General features: G+C 45.0%; 1 protein-coding gene across 4 annotated transcripts in view; it reads right to left on the bottom strand.

Moving 5' to 3' along the window:
• Nucleotides 1-20722, bottom strand: part of pals2b (protein associated with LIN7 2, MAGUK p55 family member b) — a 27833-nt gene extending 7111 nt beyond the window's left edge. For 2 of the 4 annotated variants that reach the window (XM_084455710.1, XM_084455713.1), the window contains exons 1-6: nt 20660-20712; nt 15628-15696; nt 13015-13288; nt 1919-2019; nt 899-1051; nt 31-183 (exon numbers count right to left, since the gene is read on the bottom strand). In XM_084455710.1, the coding sequence (XP_084311836.1) occupies nt 31-183; nt 899-1051; nt 1919-2019; nt 13015-13159 (552 nt within the window). In that variant the 5' untranslated portion in view covers nt 13160-13288; nt 15628-15696; nt 20660-20712. Of the gene's footprint in view, nt 1-30; nt 184-898; nt 1052-1918; nt 2020-13014; nt 13531-15627; nt 15697-20659 lie in introns of those variants that run through there. The other 2 variants (XM_084455712.1, XM_084455711.1) reach the window with 2 other exon arrangements.
• Between the last annotated feature and the right edge of the window lie 927 nt (nt 20723-21649).

Raw genomic sequence — 21649 nt, 5'->3', positions numbered from 1 at the left:
CACGCACGCACACACAACGCACACACTCACCAGAGGTTCCCCGGCCTTCTTACGGATGCCGATCATGCGTACGGCGTCAGCCTGCATCAGAGCGCTGTTCACCAGCGCGTCATTGGTCACCTCGGCCGGGGGAGGGGCCTCGTAACACTTGGAGGCGACCATATCGTGGGCTTCCAGAAGCGACTGGGAGGGCAGGAGAGGGGGGAAGAGGAGAAAGAAGGTGCAGACAAGATTGGTGGGTGGATAATCAGCGGGGAAAGGGGGGATGGAGTGAAGGACAAGAAAGAGTGAAGGAAAGATACAAAGTAGCATTAAATATGGTGAACAATGGATGAACTAGCACTCAATACATGACGTGCTCGCTCGCTCTCTCTCTCTCTCTCTCTCTCTCACTCTCTCTCTCTCTCTCTCTCTCTCTCTAGGTCAACAGGGTCTTCTGCTTCTGATTGAAGTATAAGGCTTAAAGGTCTAGTACTATTGGTCCTGTGTGTGTGTGTGTGTGTGTTATTTAAGCAATTAACCACGAGAGGCCGTGTGTTATAGTGATTTTATAACAGCTAGGGGGCGTTGTTAGGCACGACGCGAAGCGGAGTTTATTGCTTTTATACAATGGTAACTACAGGTATTAGTGTAAAATAAACACACAGCAATGTAAAATATTAACATTTATTCAAAACGAAGCATCATTCCCTCAATTCCGCCGAGCATAATAGTTCCCCTAACAAAAGGGTTGCCAAGCAACCACAATAACTACAATGCATTGGATCAAATGGGAGGCGCATTAATACTGAAAATGGAATGATATGCGGTCCCAGATGTGTGTTACAAAGTATTTTAACACGGCTTCCAGCCAATCAGAATCAATAACCAGAACTAACTGTTGTATAAAGTACTGTACCTGGAAGTGGGGCTCCTGAAGGATTCGGGAGAGTTCCGCCGCACTGTCATCGCGGACGCTGAGGCTGCTGATGTCGCCCAGGATCTCGGTCACCAGCTCCATGTTGTTGTCCTGGACCGCCTCCAGCTTCACGTCCTCTAGACGCTCGTGATCCTTTACAGGGTTCAAGTTTAAAGGTGAGGCGGTCTCACACGCAGGCATGAGGAGATAGATGTTGGGAGGAGAATACGTAATGTTTTGGTTTTCTATGTACAGTATGCCTTTCTGTGGAGTTGAGTTGTATTGTCTTTGTGTGTACGGCCGTGGTGTATTCTATCATGCGTTGTTTTCCAAGCTTGAACAAAGCACTGCAATGTTCTGACTATTCTACTATGCAGAGCTGTGTTCAGCTTCCACCAGGCCAAAACTGCTTCTCTCTCTCATTCTATCTCTAGCTCAACCACTCTTTCTTTAGTGCCATGACAAAACCTCTGACTACAAAATGGCCACCACGTTTGCAGGCCTGCTGTGACAAGGAGGGAGTTCCAGGGCCCCTCAGCCAGCCATCCAATCACCCCACCCCATTGCACAACCCCGAGTGACATCATCATCACCACGTCTAGCAGTGTTCAGAGCCCTCTGGTTGACAAGGCCTGGCTGATCTCACTATAGGCTGCAGAGGTCTCATCCGTGTGTGTGTGTGTGTGTGCCATTCCCTGTGTGCATATGTATGTGATACAGTAAACATAGCCTACATTGGCAGGCTAGGGAGTATCCCCCTCAGTGTGTGTGTGTGTGTGTTTGGATGCGCGTGCGCGGTACCTTAGTGAAGACCTTAGCAGGCGCGCACTGCTGCTGCTCTGTGTGTGAGTCTCTGTGTGTGAGTCTCTGTGTGTGAGTCTCTGTGTGTGCTCTCTCCTGTGTGTGCTCTCTCCTCTATGTGTGTGTGCTCTCTCCTCTATGTGTGTGTGCTCTCTCCTCTATGTGTGTGTGCTCTCTCCTCTATGTGTGTGTGCTCTCTCCTCTATGTGTGTGTGCTACCTTAGGACTCTCCATGATGCCCCGGAGGAAGAGCAGGTCGATGTCCTTGGCTCCCGTAGGGCCGGTCAGCTCACCCAGGTTCTCCAACACCTGCTGCATCGCTACGCACCACAGAGAGAGAAAGAGGGGGGGGGGGGGGGTGAGGAGAGAGGGGGGGGTAGTTAATTATGGTACATGTACAACATTATTGTGCTGCCCCCGGATACATAGGCTCACAGAGAGTCATGGTCCACACTCAGCACAGTAGCAACACTAGGGCGAGTGTGCGCTCCTGTGGGGTGCCACGAGTGAGTGGTGTGGCTCGTGGTTCCTTTTTTTTGTACAGGAGCATTGCTGTGGAACAGCCTTCCACTTAATATAAAACAGGCAGAGACTAGAAGGGCTTTTAGAGGACAGCTTAGAGCTTATCTCTAGACTAAGGTGACCAGATAAGAAAGCCTAGTAGCAGATAAATCTAGCCTACTTTATACAGTTTTTTTCTTAAATGATCTTAATCCATAATTTTGTTTAGTTTTGTTTGGGGGGTTAATAAATGTTTTGCGTTATTGCCTTGTATGGAAATATCAAAGGACCATGTTGGAAATAAGTGTTTACACTTTCACATGTCATCCCTTGGATTACTGTTTTTACTCAATCCATAAATAAACTCAATTAATCAATCAATCAATCAATCATGGCAAACATGTGTATGGGAGACAATAATGAGAAAGCGATAGCATGCTATGAATGCTACGCTATGGTTGCCCCGACACTCTGAGGCCCCTGCGGTCGATCGACACGGTCACGGCTCTTTTCTGCCTTGGCCCCGCAGTGGTGGAATGAGCTGCCCACTGACGTCAGGACAGCAGAGTAGCTGCCCATCTTTCGCTGAAGGCTGAAAACTCACCTCTTCAAGAAGTACTACCATGACCCTCCCTCTTAAACACCTATTGTATTTATATCTTGCTATGCATGCACTTTGGCTTTAGCAGTAGATTATGCTCTTAGTCACTTGTTTAGAAAGGAGATGGACTTGTGAGCTCTGGCAGGCAGTAGTACACTGACTAACTACGTTAAATGCAATTATTGTAAATCGCTTTGGATTAAAGTGTCTGCTAAATGACCGTAACATAATGTAATGAAACCCACACATACACAGTGACAAAGTACATACAGTACTGTACTGGCAGATTTTTCTTAATTGATATCGGATGATACTGCCTGTTGACAAGCAGTAACGTTTCAAATTCTGAGATCTGCAGACATGATTATAGCTATTTTTCCCCAAGTGTAGTTCTAAAAAACATCTCATCCAGTCCAATGTAAGGGAGCCATGTGAGTGCTGTCCATTGGACAGGTTTGACTGCCATCTATCTCAACCTAGTTCGCTCGTACCCACGTCTCGGACCACATTAGTCCCACCCTCCCCCACCCCAACATACAGACGGCCCGACCCTGCTCCAGATGATGCACCTCTCCATGCCTCTGTTATTCCTGTCATTATATTGCCTAGGCTTAGACCTGTCATCAGGAGCACTTCTGTTCATTATTCTAACTTAATCTCAATTGCACTCCATCCCCACACTACAGTCCCATATGATCTAGACTCCTCTCCTGTACTTTTTAATAGCCCACAATCATTTAAGGAAAGGAAAGGATTGGGGTTAATTCATCTAAATATTAGAAGTCTCCTTCAGTAGCATACAATAGATCATTTAAAACTTCTTATATCTGAGGCCGATCCTGATATATTGGTTTTATCGGAGTCCTGGATGAAGAAGTCTGTTTGTGATTCTACAGTTGAGCTGCCTAAATTCAATATATTTAGGATAGATAGGGTAGGTAGGGGCGGTGGTGTTGCTGTATACATAAAATCAGGCCTTGCTTCTTCTGTAACTAAAGCGGTCTCTGTAGGAGCCATAATGTTTATTTTGTTTGTGTATGTTAATATTTGGTTTATTGTTTATGAGCCTGCATAACTGCCTTTGTTTATTGTCTATTATTTTGTCATTGGGTTCCTCTAATTGTTGTGTGGGTGTGTCTACCTACAGGGTGTGGTTCTACCTACATAACTGGAGGGAGGGCCTAGAACAGGTAGACAGAGAGAGGGGGTTAGTTGGCTCGGGATATTTTCTGTTGACCGTCATATTTACGTTTTCATTCATTTCTTTCAGTTTAGTTTAATAGTGTTCTCTTCCTCATAAGTTTAAGTGCTATTTAGTTTGATTTAATAAAACCTTAAACGTCACCACGTCTGGACATGGATCACTGAAACGAGTCAAACAGCAACGAGTCCATCTAAGCCTCTCAGCGACCCTATATTGTTTTGTTTAGAAGTCGCTACAATAGTCTCTATCCCCAAATGTTTTGAGATGCTTGTTCTGAAAGTTGCTCTAGGGATCAATAGCTCAATTTATGTGGCTGGTGTCTATAGACCCCCCTCAGCTGATAATAGCTCGATTGATAAACTAGCAGAGATACTTTCTGAATTCTCAGATCATGAACTGATTGTCTTGGGTGACTTAAATTTAGATTGGCTGGGCCGAAATTCTGAATATCTTAAAGAAGTTACTGGGAACCTTGGCCTATCTCAGTTAATCACAGAACACACTAGACCAAACCCTAGTAATTATTCACGGTCTACCCTTATCGATCTAGTACTCTCTAATAAACCTGATAGGATCTCTGCCTGTGGTGTATTTGATCAGGGGATAAGTGACCACTGCCCGATAGCCTGCGTGAGTAGTATGAATCTGTCTAGATCCAAGTCTCACACAGTTCTGAGGAGGAGCTTCAGATCATTTGACGCTCAAGCTTTTCTGGACGACTTGAAGCAATGTGCATCTAATTGCCCTGTCTGAAACTGATGTCCAGTTAGCTTTGAACTCATTTGCAGACTTTTTTTTAATGCTAAAGTGAATAAGCATGCACCGTTCAGGAGGGTTCGCATTAAGGACAGAGTCACACCTTGGTTTTGTTCAGAGTTATCTAAACTGCTCAAGGACAGGAACTCAGCCTGGTCTTGTGCCAGGCGCTCTCTAGACCCTCAGCACTGGCTAACATTCACACAGATTAGGAATAAGTGCATCAGTGCTGTGAAAAACAGACTATTACCTTGATTTATTTACAAATGCATATTCAAATCTTCCAGCATTTTGGAGGGCAGTAAATGTAAATAATAAAAACAAATCCTCCAATTCTCTTCCCCCCCATATTTTAGTTGATAACCGTGAGATCTCCGATCAGAATTAAATTTGTCTGTCTTTTAACCTGCATTTTACTGAGGCAGGACATCTCTTTGATAGGATCAGCAATGGGTCGCACCCTGAAGCTGCATTTGATAGTCAGGGCACAGCATCACCCCGCTCATACTTCTCCTTTCTCCCATTTACCCCTGAAGAGGTTTATGATGCTCTACAATCAATAGATCCCAAGTGCTCCACAGGTGAAGATAATCTGGAGGCCTACTTTATCAAGTTAGCTGCTCTGGTTATCTCTGAAAAACTGACTGACATCTTCAACCTCTCCGTCACCTCTGGTGAGCTCCCTCTTGAGTGGAAATCTGCTAGGGTGATTCCGCTACATAAGGGAGGTGATAAGGATAAGTTGGATAATTATAGACCTATCTCCAGGTTACCCTGCCTGGCAAAAGTACTTGAGACTTTAGTAAATAATCAACTTAAATCCTTTCTCTCTATCAATTCAGTGCTCAGTCCTCATCAGTCTGGCTTTAGAGCCCAGCATAGTACAACCTCAGCGATTACCTTGGTTGTGAATGATATTACTTCGGCCTTAGATAAGAAAAAACACTTTGCAGCCGTATTTATAGACCTTTCGAAAGCGTTTGACACAGTTGATCATTCACTACTACTGAATAGACTAGCTAGCATTGGTCTAGATGAAGGTGCCCTCAGCTGGTTCCAGGACTATCTACCAACTAGGCGCCAATTTGTGAGAGTTGGTCATGCCCGGTCTGAGTTCCTGTCCTTAACCAAAGGAGTCCCTCAGGGTTCAGTGCTGGGTCCTGTCCTTTTTACAATCTACATAAACAATATTGTATCTGCATTGAATGGGTCATGTCAAGCACATCTTTATGCTGACGATACAGTTATCTACTGTTCTGCAGATTCTGTGCAGTCAGCCACTGAAAAGCTGCAGCTTTCCTTTGTTGCATTGCAAGAGGTCTTTTTTAATCTTAAACTTGTTCTCAACGCTAGCAAAACAAAGTTTATGTTATTTTCAAGGGCGAAAAATATTGATTATGATAAATTACAGATATCAAAAAATGGCATTCAAATAGAGAGTCAGAGTATAAATATCTAGGCCTGTGGATTGATGAAAAATTATCTTTTAAATACCATGTTGAGAATCTTGCCTCTAAGCTGCGCCAGAAGGTTGGCTTTCTGTATAAAAATCGATCTAACTTCCCTCGGTTCTGTAGAAAAAGGGTTATTGAATCAATATTTTTATCTGTTCTTGATTATGGTGAAGTAATTTATCGACACGCCGCAGCCTCTGCATTGAAACCTCTGGACTCTGTACCCCTCTGCACTTAGATTCATTACAGAAGACAAGTATGATACACATCATTGTATTCTGTATAGTAAAGTTGGTTGGTCATCCCTACAGTAGCAGCTCGGCGTCACCATCACTGGTATCTGTATATCTTTAAGGCAGTTATCGGTAGACTACCCCCTTATATTGCCGCCCTACTGGACTGGAACGTTCCTTCCTATCAGACTCGTTCCAGTAACTGGCTTGTTTTTAAGGTCCCTCGAGCTCATACAGAGCTTGGCAGGACAGCGTTCTCGTATGCTGCTCCAAATAACATTCAGACTCGGTTGAAGATGGAGAGGATTACACAAAAATTACCTCACCGATTTTCATGACACTCAGTGGAGGGGTGAAGCATGGGCCAACCTTGAACCTGTTACATTTTGGAGCCATTCCAAATCACGGGGCGGGTCCACGAGCCCTTTCTTGGTTTGTCCATTCACTTCCATTCATTTTTTGGACTAGGATTACGAATGCACACACACTCAAAAAATAAAGCACAATCATTCTTTTTGGTCTGTCTGTGTTTTGACGTCCTTTCCTGTCCTGTCCTCAGTGTGTGTGTGTGTGTGTGTGTGTGTGCGTAACAGAGAGAGAGAGAGAGTCAAAGAAAACCTTGAACTGAACTATGAATGTGTTATGAAACGGTGGACAAAGTGTATATAAAAACGGACCCCCAGAACATAGAAGGAACACTACTAGAAAGAGAGGGAAGCTGTCAGAATGAGAGCCTCTGTATTGGTTTTGCTGCTGTGTGTGTCTGGAGCTTCCACTCACGGAGAGGAGGAGGGGGGAGCCACCGTGGTGGACCAGAAGACTGAGGTGGATGAGATAAAGACACTGAATGCAGGTAAAATACTCTGATGGCCATGCAACTCACAAGGGAATAAATGTTTGACCAGTGTGAGGCTGGATCACATATGGCCCTAAGCTGGATGCCCCGAATCATCACTAACTTCTGTATGAGAGAACGCCATGTATCTTTGACTGAGAAGATGTTGTTTGGCTTTGAAACATGTTGTGTGATAGATACTCAACCTTTGATGTTAAACAACTGATATCTGATCGATACATTTCCAGCCCAGGCAGCTCAACTGTTAGCCATGGAGGCCAGAGTGACAGCCATGGAGGCCAGAGTGACAGCCATGGAGGCCAGAGTGACAGCCATGGAGGCCAGGGTGACAGCCATGGAGGCCAGGGTGACAGCCATGGAGGCCAGAGTGACAGCCATGGAGGCCAGAGTGACAGCCATGGAGGCCAGGGTGACAGCCATGGAGGCCAGAGTGACAGCCATGGAGGCCAGAGTGACAGCCATGGAGGCCAGAGTGACAGCCATGGAGGCCAGAGTGACAGCCATGGAGGCCAGGGTGACAGCCATGGAGGCCAGAGTGACAGCCATGGAGGCCAGAGTGACAGCCATGGAGGCCAGAGTGACAGCCATGGAGGCCAGGGTGACAGCCATGGAGGCCAGAGTGACAGCCATGGAGGCCAGAGTGACAGCCATGGAGGCCAGAGTGACAGCCATGGAGGCCAGAGTGACAGCCATGGAGGCCAGGGTGACAGCCATGGAGGCCAGAGTGACAGCCATGGAGGCCAGAGTGACAGCCATGGAGGCCAGAGTGACAGCCATGGAGGCCAGAGTGACAGCCATGGAGGCCAGAGTGACAGCCATGGAGGCCAGAGTGACAGCCATGGAGGCCAGAGTGACAGCCATGGAGGCCAGGGTGACAGCCATGGAGGCCAGAGTGACAGCCAGTGAGACGGAGGTTGAGGAGCTGAAAAGACTGAACGCAGGTCAGCAGATGTGGACTAAAGCACATTAAATATCAGTTTTATCAGTTAGTATGTCTAAAATGCAATTCGGTGTCATGCAATGATTTAGTTTGATGAATGAATGTTTTGTTTAATAAGAACATTATTTAGTCAATCCACTACACATTTTGTGTGAATTATTTACCTGTGTTCACAGTTCAAAAGGTGGCCTTCTCTACTGCTCTGAATGACTCTGGTGATGTTGGACCCTTCGATACTGAAACCACTTTGGTCTTCAGCAAAGCCTTCACCAACATCGGGGAGGTTTACAACATCACCACAGGTAAATTCTGTTTTTTTTTTTGTTTGTAGAATTTTATTCTTTGTATTTTCACATCTCTCCATTTTGTACTGACTTGACATCAACACCGTACGTTCACTCATCCTCCATCCACCCAACATGGCCTCAACACCTACCTTCCCTTGCCTTCACCCCATTCTAGTTTCTTGGTTTTTATGTGATGATATCCATTGGCCTTCTCCTTTGCTGGAAAGAATATACAGTACTATAGAAATGTATATCTTTATTTAATTTCCAATATAGTTACCACTTTTCTAATTCTATGGGTCTTTTCATAGCTACAATTGTGAGCTTGCTAACAAGCAAGATAACATTATCAGTGTGTTGGTTTGTTTGTATTTTAATATTATTGCTGGTCTAGGCTCCGGAGAGGTGCCAACTTCCCAGAGTGCAACAGTGACTGCCCATGAGAGTGTTTGCACGAGATATGGTGCAAACAAGACCTATCCAGCCACATACCCACCCACCCACATACATGTATATATATCCACACACCCACATACAGTGAACACCGTACTTGCGCACCTCGTGGCAGCGCAAGTAAATAGTTCTTCCCTCATTCAAGAGAACTCAAATGTGTTCCTATACTTAATATTTACAGTACATAGTCACTAACAAGTCATGTGCACACTTCAGAGCTACATAGCATATAGTATAGTGTCATTTCAACAAAACGTAGGGTATGGCCAAACACCTAACATAACACACACAGACACATAGATAGATAGATAGATAGATAGATAGATAGATAGATAGATAGATAGATAGATAGATAGATAGATAGATAGATAGATAGATAGATAGATAGATAGATAGATAGATAGATAGATAGATAGATAGATAGATAGATAGATAGATAGATAGATAGATAGATAAAACATACAGTAGGGTATAGTCAAATATCATCACAATAAGGGCTAAATATTAGGCACTGGCAGGTGGATTTTAATAGAATCATTAGGCAATTTAGTTTCTTGCAACCAGCAATTTTTAATAAGCTGCCTGGCTTCCACTTCCACCATTTTCTTGCTTGCGTGGGTCAATCAATTATGTCAACTGTCAGCTAGCTAGACTAGATAATAACATAGTCTCACTCTCTATGTATCTGTCTCTCTCCCAGCTTCTATTTAAGCAATAAACAACGAGAGGCCGTGTGTTATAGTGATTTTATAACAGCTAGGGGGCGTTGTTAAAACCCCCCTAGCTGTTATAAAATCACTATAACACACGGCCTCTCGTGGTTTATTGCTTTTATACAATGGTTACTACAGCAATATTTGAAAATAAACACACAGCAATGTAAAATATTAACATTTATTCAAAACGATGCATCATTCCCTCAATTCCGCCGAGCAAAATAGTTCCCCTAACAAAAGGGTTGCCAAGCAACAACAACAACTACAATGCATTGGATCAAATGGGAGGCGCATTAATACTGAAAATGGAATGATATGCGGTCCCAGGTGTGTGTTACAAAGTATTTTAACACGGCTTCCAGCCAATCAGAATCAAGAACCAGAACTTACCCTTGTATTTATGCATTATCTCCCACACACACACACACACACACCACCTACTGTTGAGCAGAGAGTACTGTACATAAGCTAGAGTCATGTGACTAAGAGGGAAGCGTGTTCAGTAGCAGAGAAAGAAAAACTGAGACAGACAACAGTTTGACCTAAAAATCATCACACTCCAAAACAAGAATGCACACACACTGAGAAGCTAACATGCACAATGCCTCAATACTGTATATTCAATGTATGCTCAATATACTGTATATCAAACATTTATGGGGTCTACCTCGGACCAGAAATAGACCTACTCATATGAAAATACACACACACTCTAATGGTTTTGATGATCTACTGTGCTTGCTTATCAGATGTATTCTAATTATGAAGCATAATCATTCTTTTTGGTCTTTTTGTGAATGTTCTGGTGTCCTCAGCGTGTGTGTGACAGGGGAAAAAAGACAGAGAGAGAGAGAGAGAGAGAGAGAGAGAGAGAAAGAAAGACAGAGAGAGAGAGAGAGAGAGAGAGAGAGAGAGAAAGAGAGAGAGAGAGGGAGCAGTATGGACTGGGTAGGCATCAGACTGTATCAACAACATAATGGATCTGATATCGGTTGAAAGAAGACTTGTGAGGGATACTGTGCTGTATGACTGCCTGTATCCTTCTTCTTGTATCCCTCCCAGAACACACAAACACCATGTCTCAGTTGTGGCTCTCTTTCTTAAGCTAATATCAAATCCCTTATGGTAAATTTGCAATACAGTGGACTAGGGCTGCACAATTAATCGTGAATTAATCGAAATCGCGATTATGACCTCCGCGATTAATTAATCGCAAAAGGCCGCAATTAATGTGATTAATCATTTTTCTTTGAATTGAGTGTGCTAGGACTGCACGGTCGAATCACAGGCGCTTTTGCTGTCTGACCAATCACATGCGTTCCTGCTGAGTGCGCAGCAATTTCACTGAGAAGACAGATAGCAGTAGGTCAAGACAAGTGTCACAAGAGTACCCGCAGCCGTGAGTAGTGACAAAATGAGCGAAAACGAGGTTGGTGAGTTAGTAGCAATAAAGGGATAAATGTATGTGATTTGGGAGCATTTTGGTTATTATATATTAATATTATATTAATCACAATTATTAATCGCAATTACCATTTTGAAGCAAATAATCGCAATTATTATTTTTTGTCATAATCGTCTCCTTAGTAGCAACACACAAACACTCACTATACTGATAATTGGTAACAGGCTCCAATTTCTCATGATCATCCCATCCAACTTTCTGAGTTGAACGTTGGTCAAATTAATCTGATTAGATAAGATAATATTAAACATTGGTCGAACTCGGAGCAGAAATAGGCCTGCTCATATGTAAACACACACACACACACACACATAGCCCACCAACAAGAACCGTACTGTTATAAACCAAAGCCGTAATTACAGCACATACACCCACACACACCCATACATAAACACAAAAACAACCATTAAACCACCCTCTTGATTACAGTTCACTCACTCACAGACTGAGTGAGATCATTTCCCTTAAAAGCCCTGCTGCACAGAGGCCACACACACACACACACACACGCACACACACACACACACACACACACACACACACACACACACACACACACACGCTTCTGCACATGACTCCAAATCTGAGTCAATGCACACACGGACACTACAGTATGTGCAAAAATACTGGGGCCCAAATTCTTCACTTGAATAGTGTGACTTCACACACACATGCATGTTCCTGTGAAGGGCAACATTATGGGGCCCTGTGTGTCATCTTGGGTGTGTTTGTGTGTGTCTGTGGGTGTGCTCTGCTACTGTAGAAAGGCAGAATGACTGGACAGGAAGCTGTCCTGACCTGTTAACCATAGTTATCTGCGCGAGTTCCCTAAATGCTAGTTTATCCACAGTCAAAAAAACAAACAAAGTAAACAGTAAACACCCAGTTTACTGTAACAGAGGCGGTTCGGTGACTCACCAGACTTCAGCAGCGCCAGATCGTCTCATTGTGTTGACCCGAGGTGGGTTTGTCCACCTCTCTGTCAGCCAGAGTTCACAGACACCAGCGATGTGTTTGTGAGTGTGTGTGTGTGTGGGGGGGGGAGTGTGTGTGTACAGGCTGTTTACTCCTCATACACACACTATCAACCATAGACGTATTCCACCACAGTGCTGTGAGGTGGGGGGATGGATTTAAGCAGTATTAAAACTAGATCTATTCTAATCCCAGAATGACAGCATATACTGTACTGTACACTCCCATTGACGGCTCCAGCACACGCTAACGTTCACCATTACTACTGCAGTAAAGCACCCTCCAGAAAGCAAAGTAGTATTTGAGGGAAGAATCATTCTCAAAATGTTTCAAGCGATTTTCATCATCTACTTGATTTACTGCTGTATTCTAATGATGAAGCACAGTCTATTCTAATGATGAAGCGCAGTCATTCTTTTTTATCTTATCTTTATCTGTCCTCCATTAACCTCTCTCTCCCTCCTCCATTCATCTCTCTCTCCCTCCCCTTACCCATTTGGCATGTGTGCACTGACTGACACTCCTGTTCTGGGAACTCTTCCCTCCACCCCTCTCCAGGAATTACAAAGAAACACACAGATAATGCATCAGAACCTGGCAACCCGTTACCTCAACTACCTCTACCTCATATACTATTCTCTCAGCCATGGAGGGCAAGGATGACGCCACGCTCACCTCACAAAACGGTCGTGAAATAGCTGTTAAGAATGTCTCAAAAACACTTCTTTTAGAACTATCTAGCAAGACAGCAACAAAGGCTGTCTCCTCACCATGACTCTCTTCTCCCTTCGATAAATACCTGATAGAACACTTTAGGGGATGAGAGACTATCTCTCCCTTTCACGTATGAATATCTGGCAACCCAGTCTCTCACCTCCGGACGTGTTGGCCCCCTGCGCGGGCTGGGCGGCCCCCTCCTCTCCCGCCGCCGCCTCTGCCACCTCTCCCGGCCCGCCCGCTTCCGGGGGGGGTTCCACCTCCACCCCGTTGGGACAGGCGTCCTCCATGGCTAGGACCATCTCCGACCACAGCCGCCGCTCGGCCACGGGTATGCTAAGCTAACCGCTCGTCGACCTCAAGCCAACTGCAGCGGAGGTCGCATGCAACTTGAGTGCTCTGCTACACGACCGGACAGCAATGACCAGTCTCTGAAGTCAGAAGAGAGAGAGAGAGACAGAGAGAGAGACAGAGAGAGAGAGAGAGACACAGAGAGAGAGACAGAGAGGGAGGATGAGAAAAAGAGAAGAAACACCGAGACAGTGATACAAAATGAACAGGAAAGAGAAGCAAGGGGTCGGGGGGGGAAATGAGCAGGTGAAAAACAACAGAGTGCGGAGATGTGAGAGATGAGCAGAGAGACGCGAGGGGGACGGCAGACCGCTGGCAGACCGCTGGCTCACACAGATGTGGGGACACGTTGCGCTGCTCACTCTCCAGCCCCTCGACACTCGCTGGCTTTAATACCCTCGTCTCCTCGCTCCTCCTGCCCCCACCCTCCTCCCCTCTCTTCCTAAACCTCCCTCTCATCTAATCCCTCAATCCTCTCCTGCTGTTCAGGGTTTGCACAAGCGCCTCTCCTCTGTCCCCGCCCCCCACCCCGCCCCCCCCCCCCCCCAGTAGTGCCGACCCAAAGCCATGCCCTCCTGACACATAAACACACACACACTCACACGCAGCCCACTGTTATTACGCAAGTGATCTTACATAAGTGCAACTGGAGGAACCTGACCTTAGATTTCAGATCTTACCCTCTGTGTATGGTGGGGGGGTTGTGTATGCTTGTGTGAAGGTAGAGGGCAGCCACCTTCAAACAAGCATCCCCCCCCCCCCCCCCGTTACACACACACACCATCCCTTCCACCGTCTTCTGTTGACTTTGGAGGAAGGTGTGTAGGGGGTGATTTCTACACTGCAGTCTAGGGTAAGAATCTTCTAGATTGTTGATGAGCCCCCTGTGTTGCTTGGTAAGACCCAGTGTGTGGCATCATTATGAACTGTGTGTTGTTGGATATCACCCCTGTGGAAAGTGATTTAAGGGTTTCATATGCAATCACATTTGTGGTGAAAATGTTACTCAAGACCACCATATCTGTACAGTATGTGCTTTATAAAGGCCGCCATTTTCTTTGACTGGAGTAACTGGCAGCACTACTACTTCCCCTAGACTCCTCCCCCTCTCTCACCATCATGCCCCTCCCACTCTGACACAGCTGCACTGTAAGAGGATAGATGATCTGCATTCTCTAATCTGCCCCGCCCCCTGGCCTCCCTCCACTCTCTATACCCCTCCCCCCAGTAAACCCCACACACAGAGCAGGATTATAATCCGGCCGCAACAGCACAGGATTACAGAATCTGCTCTGGATTCTCTCTCTCTCTATGTTGATGATGTCATCATGATGTACATACCCTACTCTCCTGCGGTAGCTAGAGTTCCAACAGGGACACTGTTAGTCTGGAACCTTCCATGAGACTGCAGGGGGGGGGTCTACCCTCATACAGTACAATGCAACATAAACAGTTATGCTATTCATCATTTGTGATCTTTTAGAGTCTTTTAATTGAGTATTTTCCTATTTTGAACAGAAAAGAGATGAAATGTATGTTGGATCTTGGATATTTATAGTGTTAATTGTGAGTTGCTGTGAGCCATAAGGAAAATAAAACAATATATTTAATAATGATATATAAGTTACAATGTACAGTATACTATGTGTATAGTTACACTTTACATTGTTGTGTTACAACAAACAACCATTACTTAAACCATTACTTTTTTTCAACAAAGTTTGCCATGTCAGAAGTGAGAGAAGCTCTAGATAGAGAGAATTTCATAATCTACCTGTGATCATGTTTAGGTCAGGGTTGAGCTGTAGAGACAACGTCACACACCAGCCAAAGCTAACGTTGTAAAAACATTTGACTAGAGAGAATGTCCCTACTAGGATATATCGGCAATCATAACAGTATCGGACGATATTGAATATTGAATATACTGTATCAGTATCAGCCAGTGCAATACAGGGCCGATAATTATCTCTGTCTGGCTGCTTGTGTGTTGTTTTTGAGAGGAAACAATGCAGTAAACTATGATTTATCTGCTTTTTTGTTTTGGAAATGTAATTATCATAGAAACGTTTTTATACAGATCATATCGACATCGGTATATTCTGGTTATCGGCCATGACAGTACTGTTAATATCTGTTATCGGTATTGGCCAAAATGTTCATATTAGTGCATCACTAGAAACCACCAAGGACACCTAGAATACCTGTCTCATCCAGTCCACACAGAACAATATCTGATTATGTACACAAACACACACACACACACACACACACACACACACAAACACACACACAACAAAGGATGAACAAAATTACGCAATCAAAGACATGCAAAGAGCATTCTACTGTCGTCATGACGACACAGGTAAACATTCCGTATGCGGGAGGGCAGCTGACGGGCGGCGCTCGGGGGCCTCACCTGTGGCAGATGGACGGTGCGTCCAAACCCTCCTGCTCCTCTACAGGCTGCTCATTCAAACCAGGACACCTAACATGAACAAGGAAGAGAGGAGACAGTCATAAGACACTGCTTGTAACACACACACACACACACACACAGACACACACACACTCTTTAAAACTCCTTTATTTCAACACACACGCAGCATCTCTATTTTCTCTCCTTCACAGTTTTGCTTGGTCCCTGTCACCAGCAGGACAGGAGCGTCTGTCACCAGCAGGACAGGAGCGTCTGTCACCAGCAGGACAGGAGCGTCTGTCACCAGCAGGACAGGAGCGTCTGTCACCAGCAGGACAGGAGCGTCTGTCACCAGCAGGACAGGAGCGTCTGTCGCAGACAGCGGCCGTTATTCCCGTCTCAGGGACAGAGAGGGTCACTGTGTCCACATCCATTCAGGGCCGCTTACATCATCACCCCGCGCCACGCCAAGGTGTCTGTCATTAGCTTTATGCACAAGAACTCTTTCTCGCTGGCTCTCTCTCTCACACACACACACACACACTCCCATTTTCCACCCACAATAAGTCACTATCAACACACTCTCTTCCTCTCTCCTTCCTCTGCTCGGCTGTTGACAGTAAAGAGTTTGTTGTAAACAGAGGCTTTCTGGTAAACAGTGAGAGTCTGGCGGTATTAGGCCTCCCAGCACCAGCCCAACCGGCAGAATGAGATGGGCTGTGGGGCGAAGCCATCTAGAAATGACGCATTTTGATTACAACTAAATAATTACTCTCTTCCCCTCCCAAATAATGTAATATCATCACTCTCTAACATAATCTCTCTCTCTCTCTCTCTCTCTCTCTCTCATGGACAGCTAAAGTGTGACAGGGCAGTCCGTAATCAAAATCACAAAGGATGATTTTGCCTACAGTTGACATTTGAACCAAGCTATGTGAGTTTCAACATGATTGTGTCACCCTGTTTCCTTAATACAACTGTAAGCCAGCATTAGGGACAGCATTGTGACCAATACAGGTGAAAAAGCCTCGTCATCACACAATGACAAAAGATCTGTTTGTATCCTCCACTTCACTTCCTGGGCGACGTTTTTACCGTCCGCACGCACTTTATCTCCCTCCCCTCCTTCAGCCTTCCTCTATCGGAGCCTCTCATTCGCCAGCCATCCGTCACGTCAGCGCTAATTGGTCCATCACGGCAGGAGAGCGAGGCTTACTGCTCCGCTTCATTACGTAACGCAGATTAACGTCAGCGGACACACTTTTATTGGAAGTGAAAGATATCCCCCGGAAGAATGTTAATGGCGGAAAAGCCACTTGCATGGTTCCTCATCGCATCACCATGGAGCACTGTCGGAGGGAGGGTCTCTCTCTGGGTCTCTCTCTGGACCGTGGGGAACAGAGGAGAGGAGGGAGAGAGGGGGGAGCACAATGTTCTTGAAAAAAGGAGACGGGACAGAGAAGGCATACTCTAGCTTTGAGAGTAGACACGGAGATGTGAGATGAGAAAGAGAGAGAGATGAGAGAGAGAGAAAGACGAGGGGAGATACGTAGGTCTTAAAGGAGATCAGGAAATCCCTGCATACCCCCATAATCTGTTAGTCTGAGTAGACATCAGGAAGTGGTCATTACTATTAAAACCCCAGGCTACCATTGGCCGGTCAGTGATGGGGAGTGAACCAACCAAGGTCCTCCTCTTCTTACTGGTTGCCAAGCACCCAGATAACAGACAGCAGGTCATGAAACAGGGATTAGCAAGGATCAGGGTCTCTGTTTTGTGCAAAATGCAACACCAGATCGGCTGTCTTACACATGCAATTTGGCCGTGTGTGTGTGTGTCAGAGAGACAAAGAAAGAGAGAGAGAGAGAGAGAGAGAAAAAGAGGGAGAGAGAGAGAGAGGGGAGAGAGTGTGAGCATGCAAACCCTTTTCATAGCAGAAACACACAGAGATAAAGATGCATGCCACATCGTTTTTTTGTCTCATGTGCTTTTGGAGAATCCCCTTCAAGTCTTGGATTGTATGCGGTGCATAAAAGCAACAACACTACAGGGCGCCCCCAAAGGTCATTAACTACAACACAAATACACACACACACACACACAGTACATCCCAGGGGCTATCTTCCATCCACGAGTGCGCAAACACACAAACAAACAAATAAGGATGTCCTTATTCTCTGGCTCCTTCTCCACAGCTCCAGGAGCCGGGGGCACTGACAGTGACTACTGGGCCGTCACTCTGGCTTCCTCTCAGTCAATAGAGATTCACAAAGCCAGCCGGAAACCTGGGCTGCCTAAGAACAACCACGTCTTGCCCAGCACTCTGGGCTGTACTGAGGCCTCAGGGGTACCGAGGAGCAATTAATCAACTTTGCTGAACACTGCTACTGCACACTCAACAACCATGCCTTGAGTGACTGCTGCTTGGGGATATTGGGAGTTAGCTTACAACCAAATACCCCGCTCATACACACACACACACACACACACACACACATCCCGAGCAGCCCCCTACCCCCAGTCATAACATATGTAGGTCACTCTGTGAGGTAGTGTGCCTCTACATAAGAGGATTATACTGGACCAGGACCAATGTGTCCAATCTTCATTTTAACACATCAATAATAACTATAATAATAACAACAACAACAACAATAATAATAATAATAACTATTATAATATTTATATTAATAATTGTTATAAAATAGCAATTACAAATATATCAGCATTTTAAATACACATAATAATAATGATTTTTCAATAATCATATTTAATGTGCACATAAAATGGAGAAATACATCCTATCACCAATAAGATGAATAGTAAAAGACATTTTTAATTTTGGAGATGCTCTTTGTGGGCCCTGCTCTTGCACACTTTAAGTACATAATTACACTCTGACCACAGTTCATCAGAACCCCCGGCACTTAACGAGCAGCCATCTTAACGAACGTCTCGTGACATCACTCATCACTTTGCATGGGATTTCTGCAGCCTGTGCTCTCCTGGGCTCCTGTTACTGTTTTAACCTTAATTGAGTCACAGAGAGGTGGGCGGGAAGAAGGGAGGGATGTAAAAAAGGAGAAACAGTGTGAGGGAAGAAGAGGAGAGAGATGAGGAGGGTCAGGGGGATGGGAGATGACTTGTCCCGAGGCTCAGGCTCTCAGTCTCTGGTCTCTTCCTCCATTAGTTCATATATATCAAAGCCGACTTGGAGATCCGAGCTGGCAACTACTATTTTAAGAAGATCTGATTATTTGGAATGGACATGAGATAGCATCATAAGATGTCTTTGTTTAAAAAGATCAGATTATTTGGAATGGACATGAGATATCATGATAAGATGTCTTTGTTCCGGTCAAAAGAAACTCAACAGAACTGTCTGGTGAGAGACATGGTCACACTGGCCTAATAGTCTTTAGTGATTCATATTCAAACTCTGGAATCTGTCAAGTCAGCATGTTCTCTATTCATTCAGTAAGCAAATAGCCAACTTGAATATCCTGTTTCCCCAAGAAAATGTGTAAAGTCAAATATTCCACCCAGGCTGACAAAAAAAACGTCATTCTTAACGACCTGATTCCAACCCTCTGAATGTTCCTGAGTCTCTGAGCATGGTCTGAATATTGGATATGTCTCATTCTTCTCCTCCTTAATTAGCTTTCACAAATCAAATCATGTCATATGTGATTACTCCGGGGAATGGAGGAGAAAGATTGACTGCCTACTCCAGCAGAGCCCATTATGAGTCGCACTATGGAGCCATGGAGACCCCTAAACCAGCCACGCTGCCCCCGAAGGATCCCCGAGTTGCATATCTCACAGGGGGGCCAGGTTCCCATATCACGTGCCCCGGGCTAATTACTGAAGTGTCCACATGATGTTTCATACAACTGAATGAAAATAGGTTCACTAGGCCTATTTAGTTGTCATCTGAGAGGGTATTGATGTGTATAGGTAATATGATAGCGCGTTTCTGTGCAGAGCGCCTACACTCGTTAGTAAAATCAATAGCTGTGTCTGCCTTCTGGCTGCAGTCACCCTTGGGACAGCCTCTGCCACCCACCTCCATTCAGCAGCTCAGTGCCAACGATAGTCCACGTCGTTGCGAGCGTGGCCAGCCCTGAATACAAACAAAGTTTCCCCTTGGCAACAGAAACATCTAATCGCGGAACTGTCGATGGGGCAATGCACGGCACGGTCCGGTGCGTAGCCTACTATTGTAATGGGACGGTGATCCCACTGAGCAAAGACACGTCTAAAAGACGTCTTTTAGATGTCTTTTCTGTCTTTTTCGGACGTCCAAAGACATCCAATTAGGAGTCAGAATTAATGTTTTTTTTTTACGTTCAGATATTGAACCCATTTTGCACGTCCACAGACGTCTTAGAGGGGTCCAAGCCAGACGTGTGAATATTGAGGGGTCCAGCAGACGTACAAACAGGGTTCTGGACCGACGGACGTTATTAAGACATAATCTGAACGTCTACCTGACGTTGTGTGTTTGCTGGGATGCTGAGACCACTTCCTCGCGCTGGTCCCATCACAGGCGCGTGAATACACGCAACCGATCCCGTTATAGTTTATCCTAACAGTTCGATATCCTGGAGCTGGCGGACCGCCGAGCGAGTGGAGTCACATTATTGTACCGTTTTAGCTGTCAATTGTGCGTAAAATACAGTTATCTCGTCACACGTGCGGCCATTTTTGTTACCCATCCAAGGCATTAGAGTTGGGGGAGTGTGTAGGCTATAATCTAACTACTGTCTCATTTCTTGCGTCACGATATACTCGAAAGGAAACGTGTCCTAATCTAGCATTTGCACTCCACGCAAGGATATCACATTGGAGCTGCGCTAAGCCTTTCCAAATAAAGCCCACGGTCAGAACGGGCGCCACGGGGGATGATCCTTGTGTGCAAAGTCTTACATCTTTAAACCCCCAAAAGTGTATTTTCCCTTAACCATACCGATTCTGTCAAACACGATATAGATTTTCTCAGTCTTCATCATAATGTGGAGTGGTGACTTACTCGTTGTAAATTCGCAGTAGTCCTTGCTGTCCCGGTTGGACATTCAAACCCGCTCTGTTCAGCTGGTGTGGTCCCGCAGCAGTGAATGCAGGGTGCCAATCACACGGATAAACCACGCCTCTAGTGATGACGGAGTTCGGAATAGACGAATAAGAGCCGTGGTCCATCCTCCTCACCTAACCATTCAAAATTAAAATGATTGTTGTTGATGTAAAATAGATATTTGTAATCAGTAATGGCATGAAATGGCTATGCGTCTTGATGGAATTGATTTCGGATAGTTATTATTAATTTGGAGATGATGAGTGGGAGCGAGGGATTAGGAGTTTGTTTTTAATTTCCGTTTTTAGAAATATAGGTCTGGTCATATAGAATCTGTATCAAATAATATAGAACATGTATAAAAATGATAATGTATTTTCGACAGAAACTATATCCACGCCATACTTAACATATTCTTGGACCTCCTTATAGTTTGGGAGTTCAAAAGACACCTATTTCTTATCTAATCTATAATATCCAGGCTGAGGTAGCCTAGAGTTGATAATATCACTACAATGACTATGTTATTTTATCATTTAAGTTGACATAGGCTTGGCCTACTACATAAATGGCCTATATAATAAAGCTTGGTAAATGAATCTGTAGGCCCTGGTAAGATAAAACTTGTTTAATCCCCCTGTCAAATTTGAGGTTAACTGATTTGAGCCCTGTATAGGGGCCTCTCCTAGTCCCAATGTGTGACACCTTTTACTTTCATATTTTTCCAATAGCTTACTTTTGTCCTCTCCCTCAATCAACTCACATGTGTTCTGGGTCCATTTCCCACCACCAGAGGGAGGCCTTTTCCACCATATTAGAGCCATGAAACGGCCCTGACAGTGATGCCCTGTTCAGATACTCAAGCTGCACTTCGTTTAGTTTGCCTGGTACCATGGATCTAATGGCATCACCCCCAAACATGTTCTTCATCAATAAAAGTCACCATTC

Source organism: Borostomias antarcticus (assembly GCF_949987555.1).
Source record: "Borostomias antarcticus genome assembly, chromosome: 21".
In the NCBI taxonomy this organism is placed as follows: Eukaryota; Metazoa; Chordata; class Actinopteri; order Stomiiformes; family Stomiidae; genus Borostomias; species Borostomias antarcticus.
This window is presented reverse-complemented; position numbering and strand designations above follow the sequence as displayed.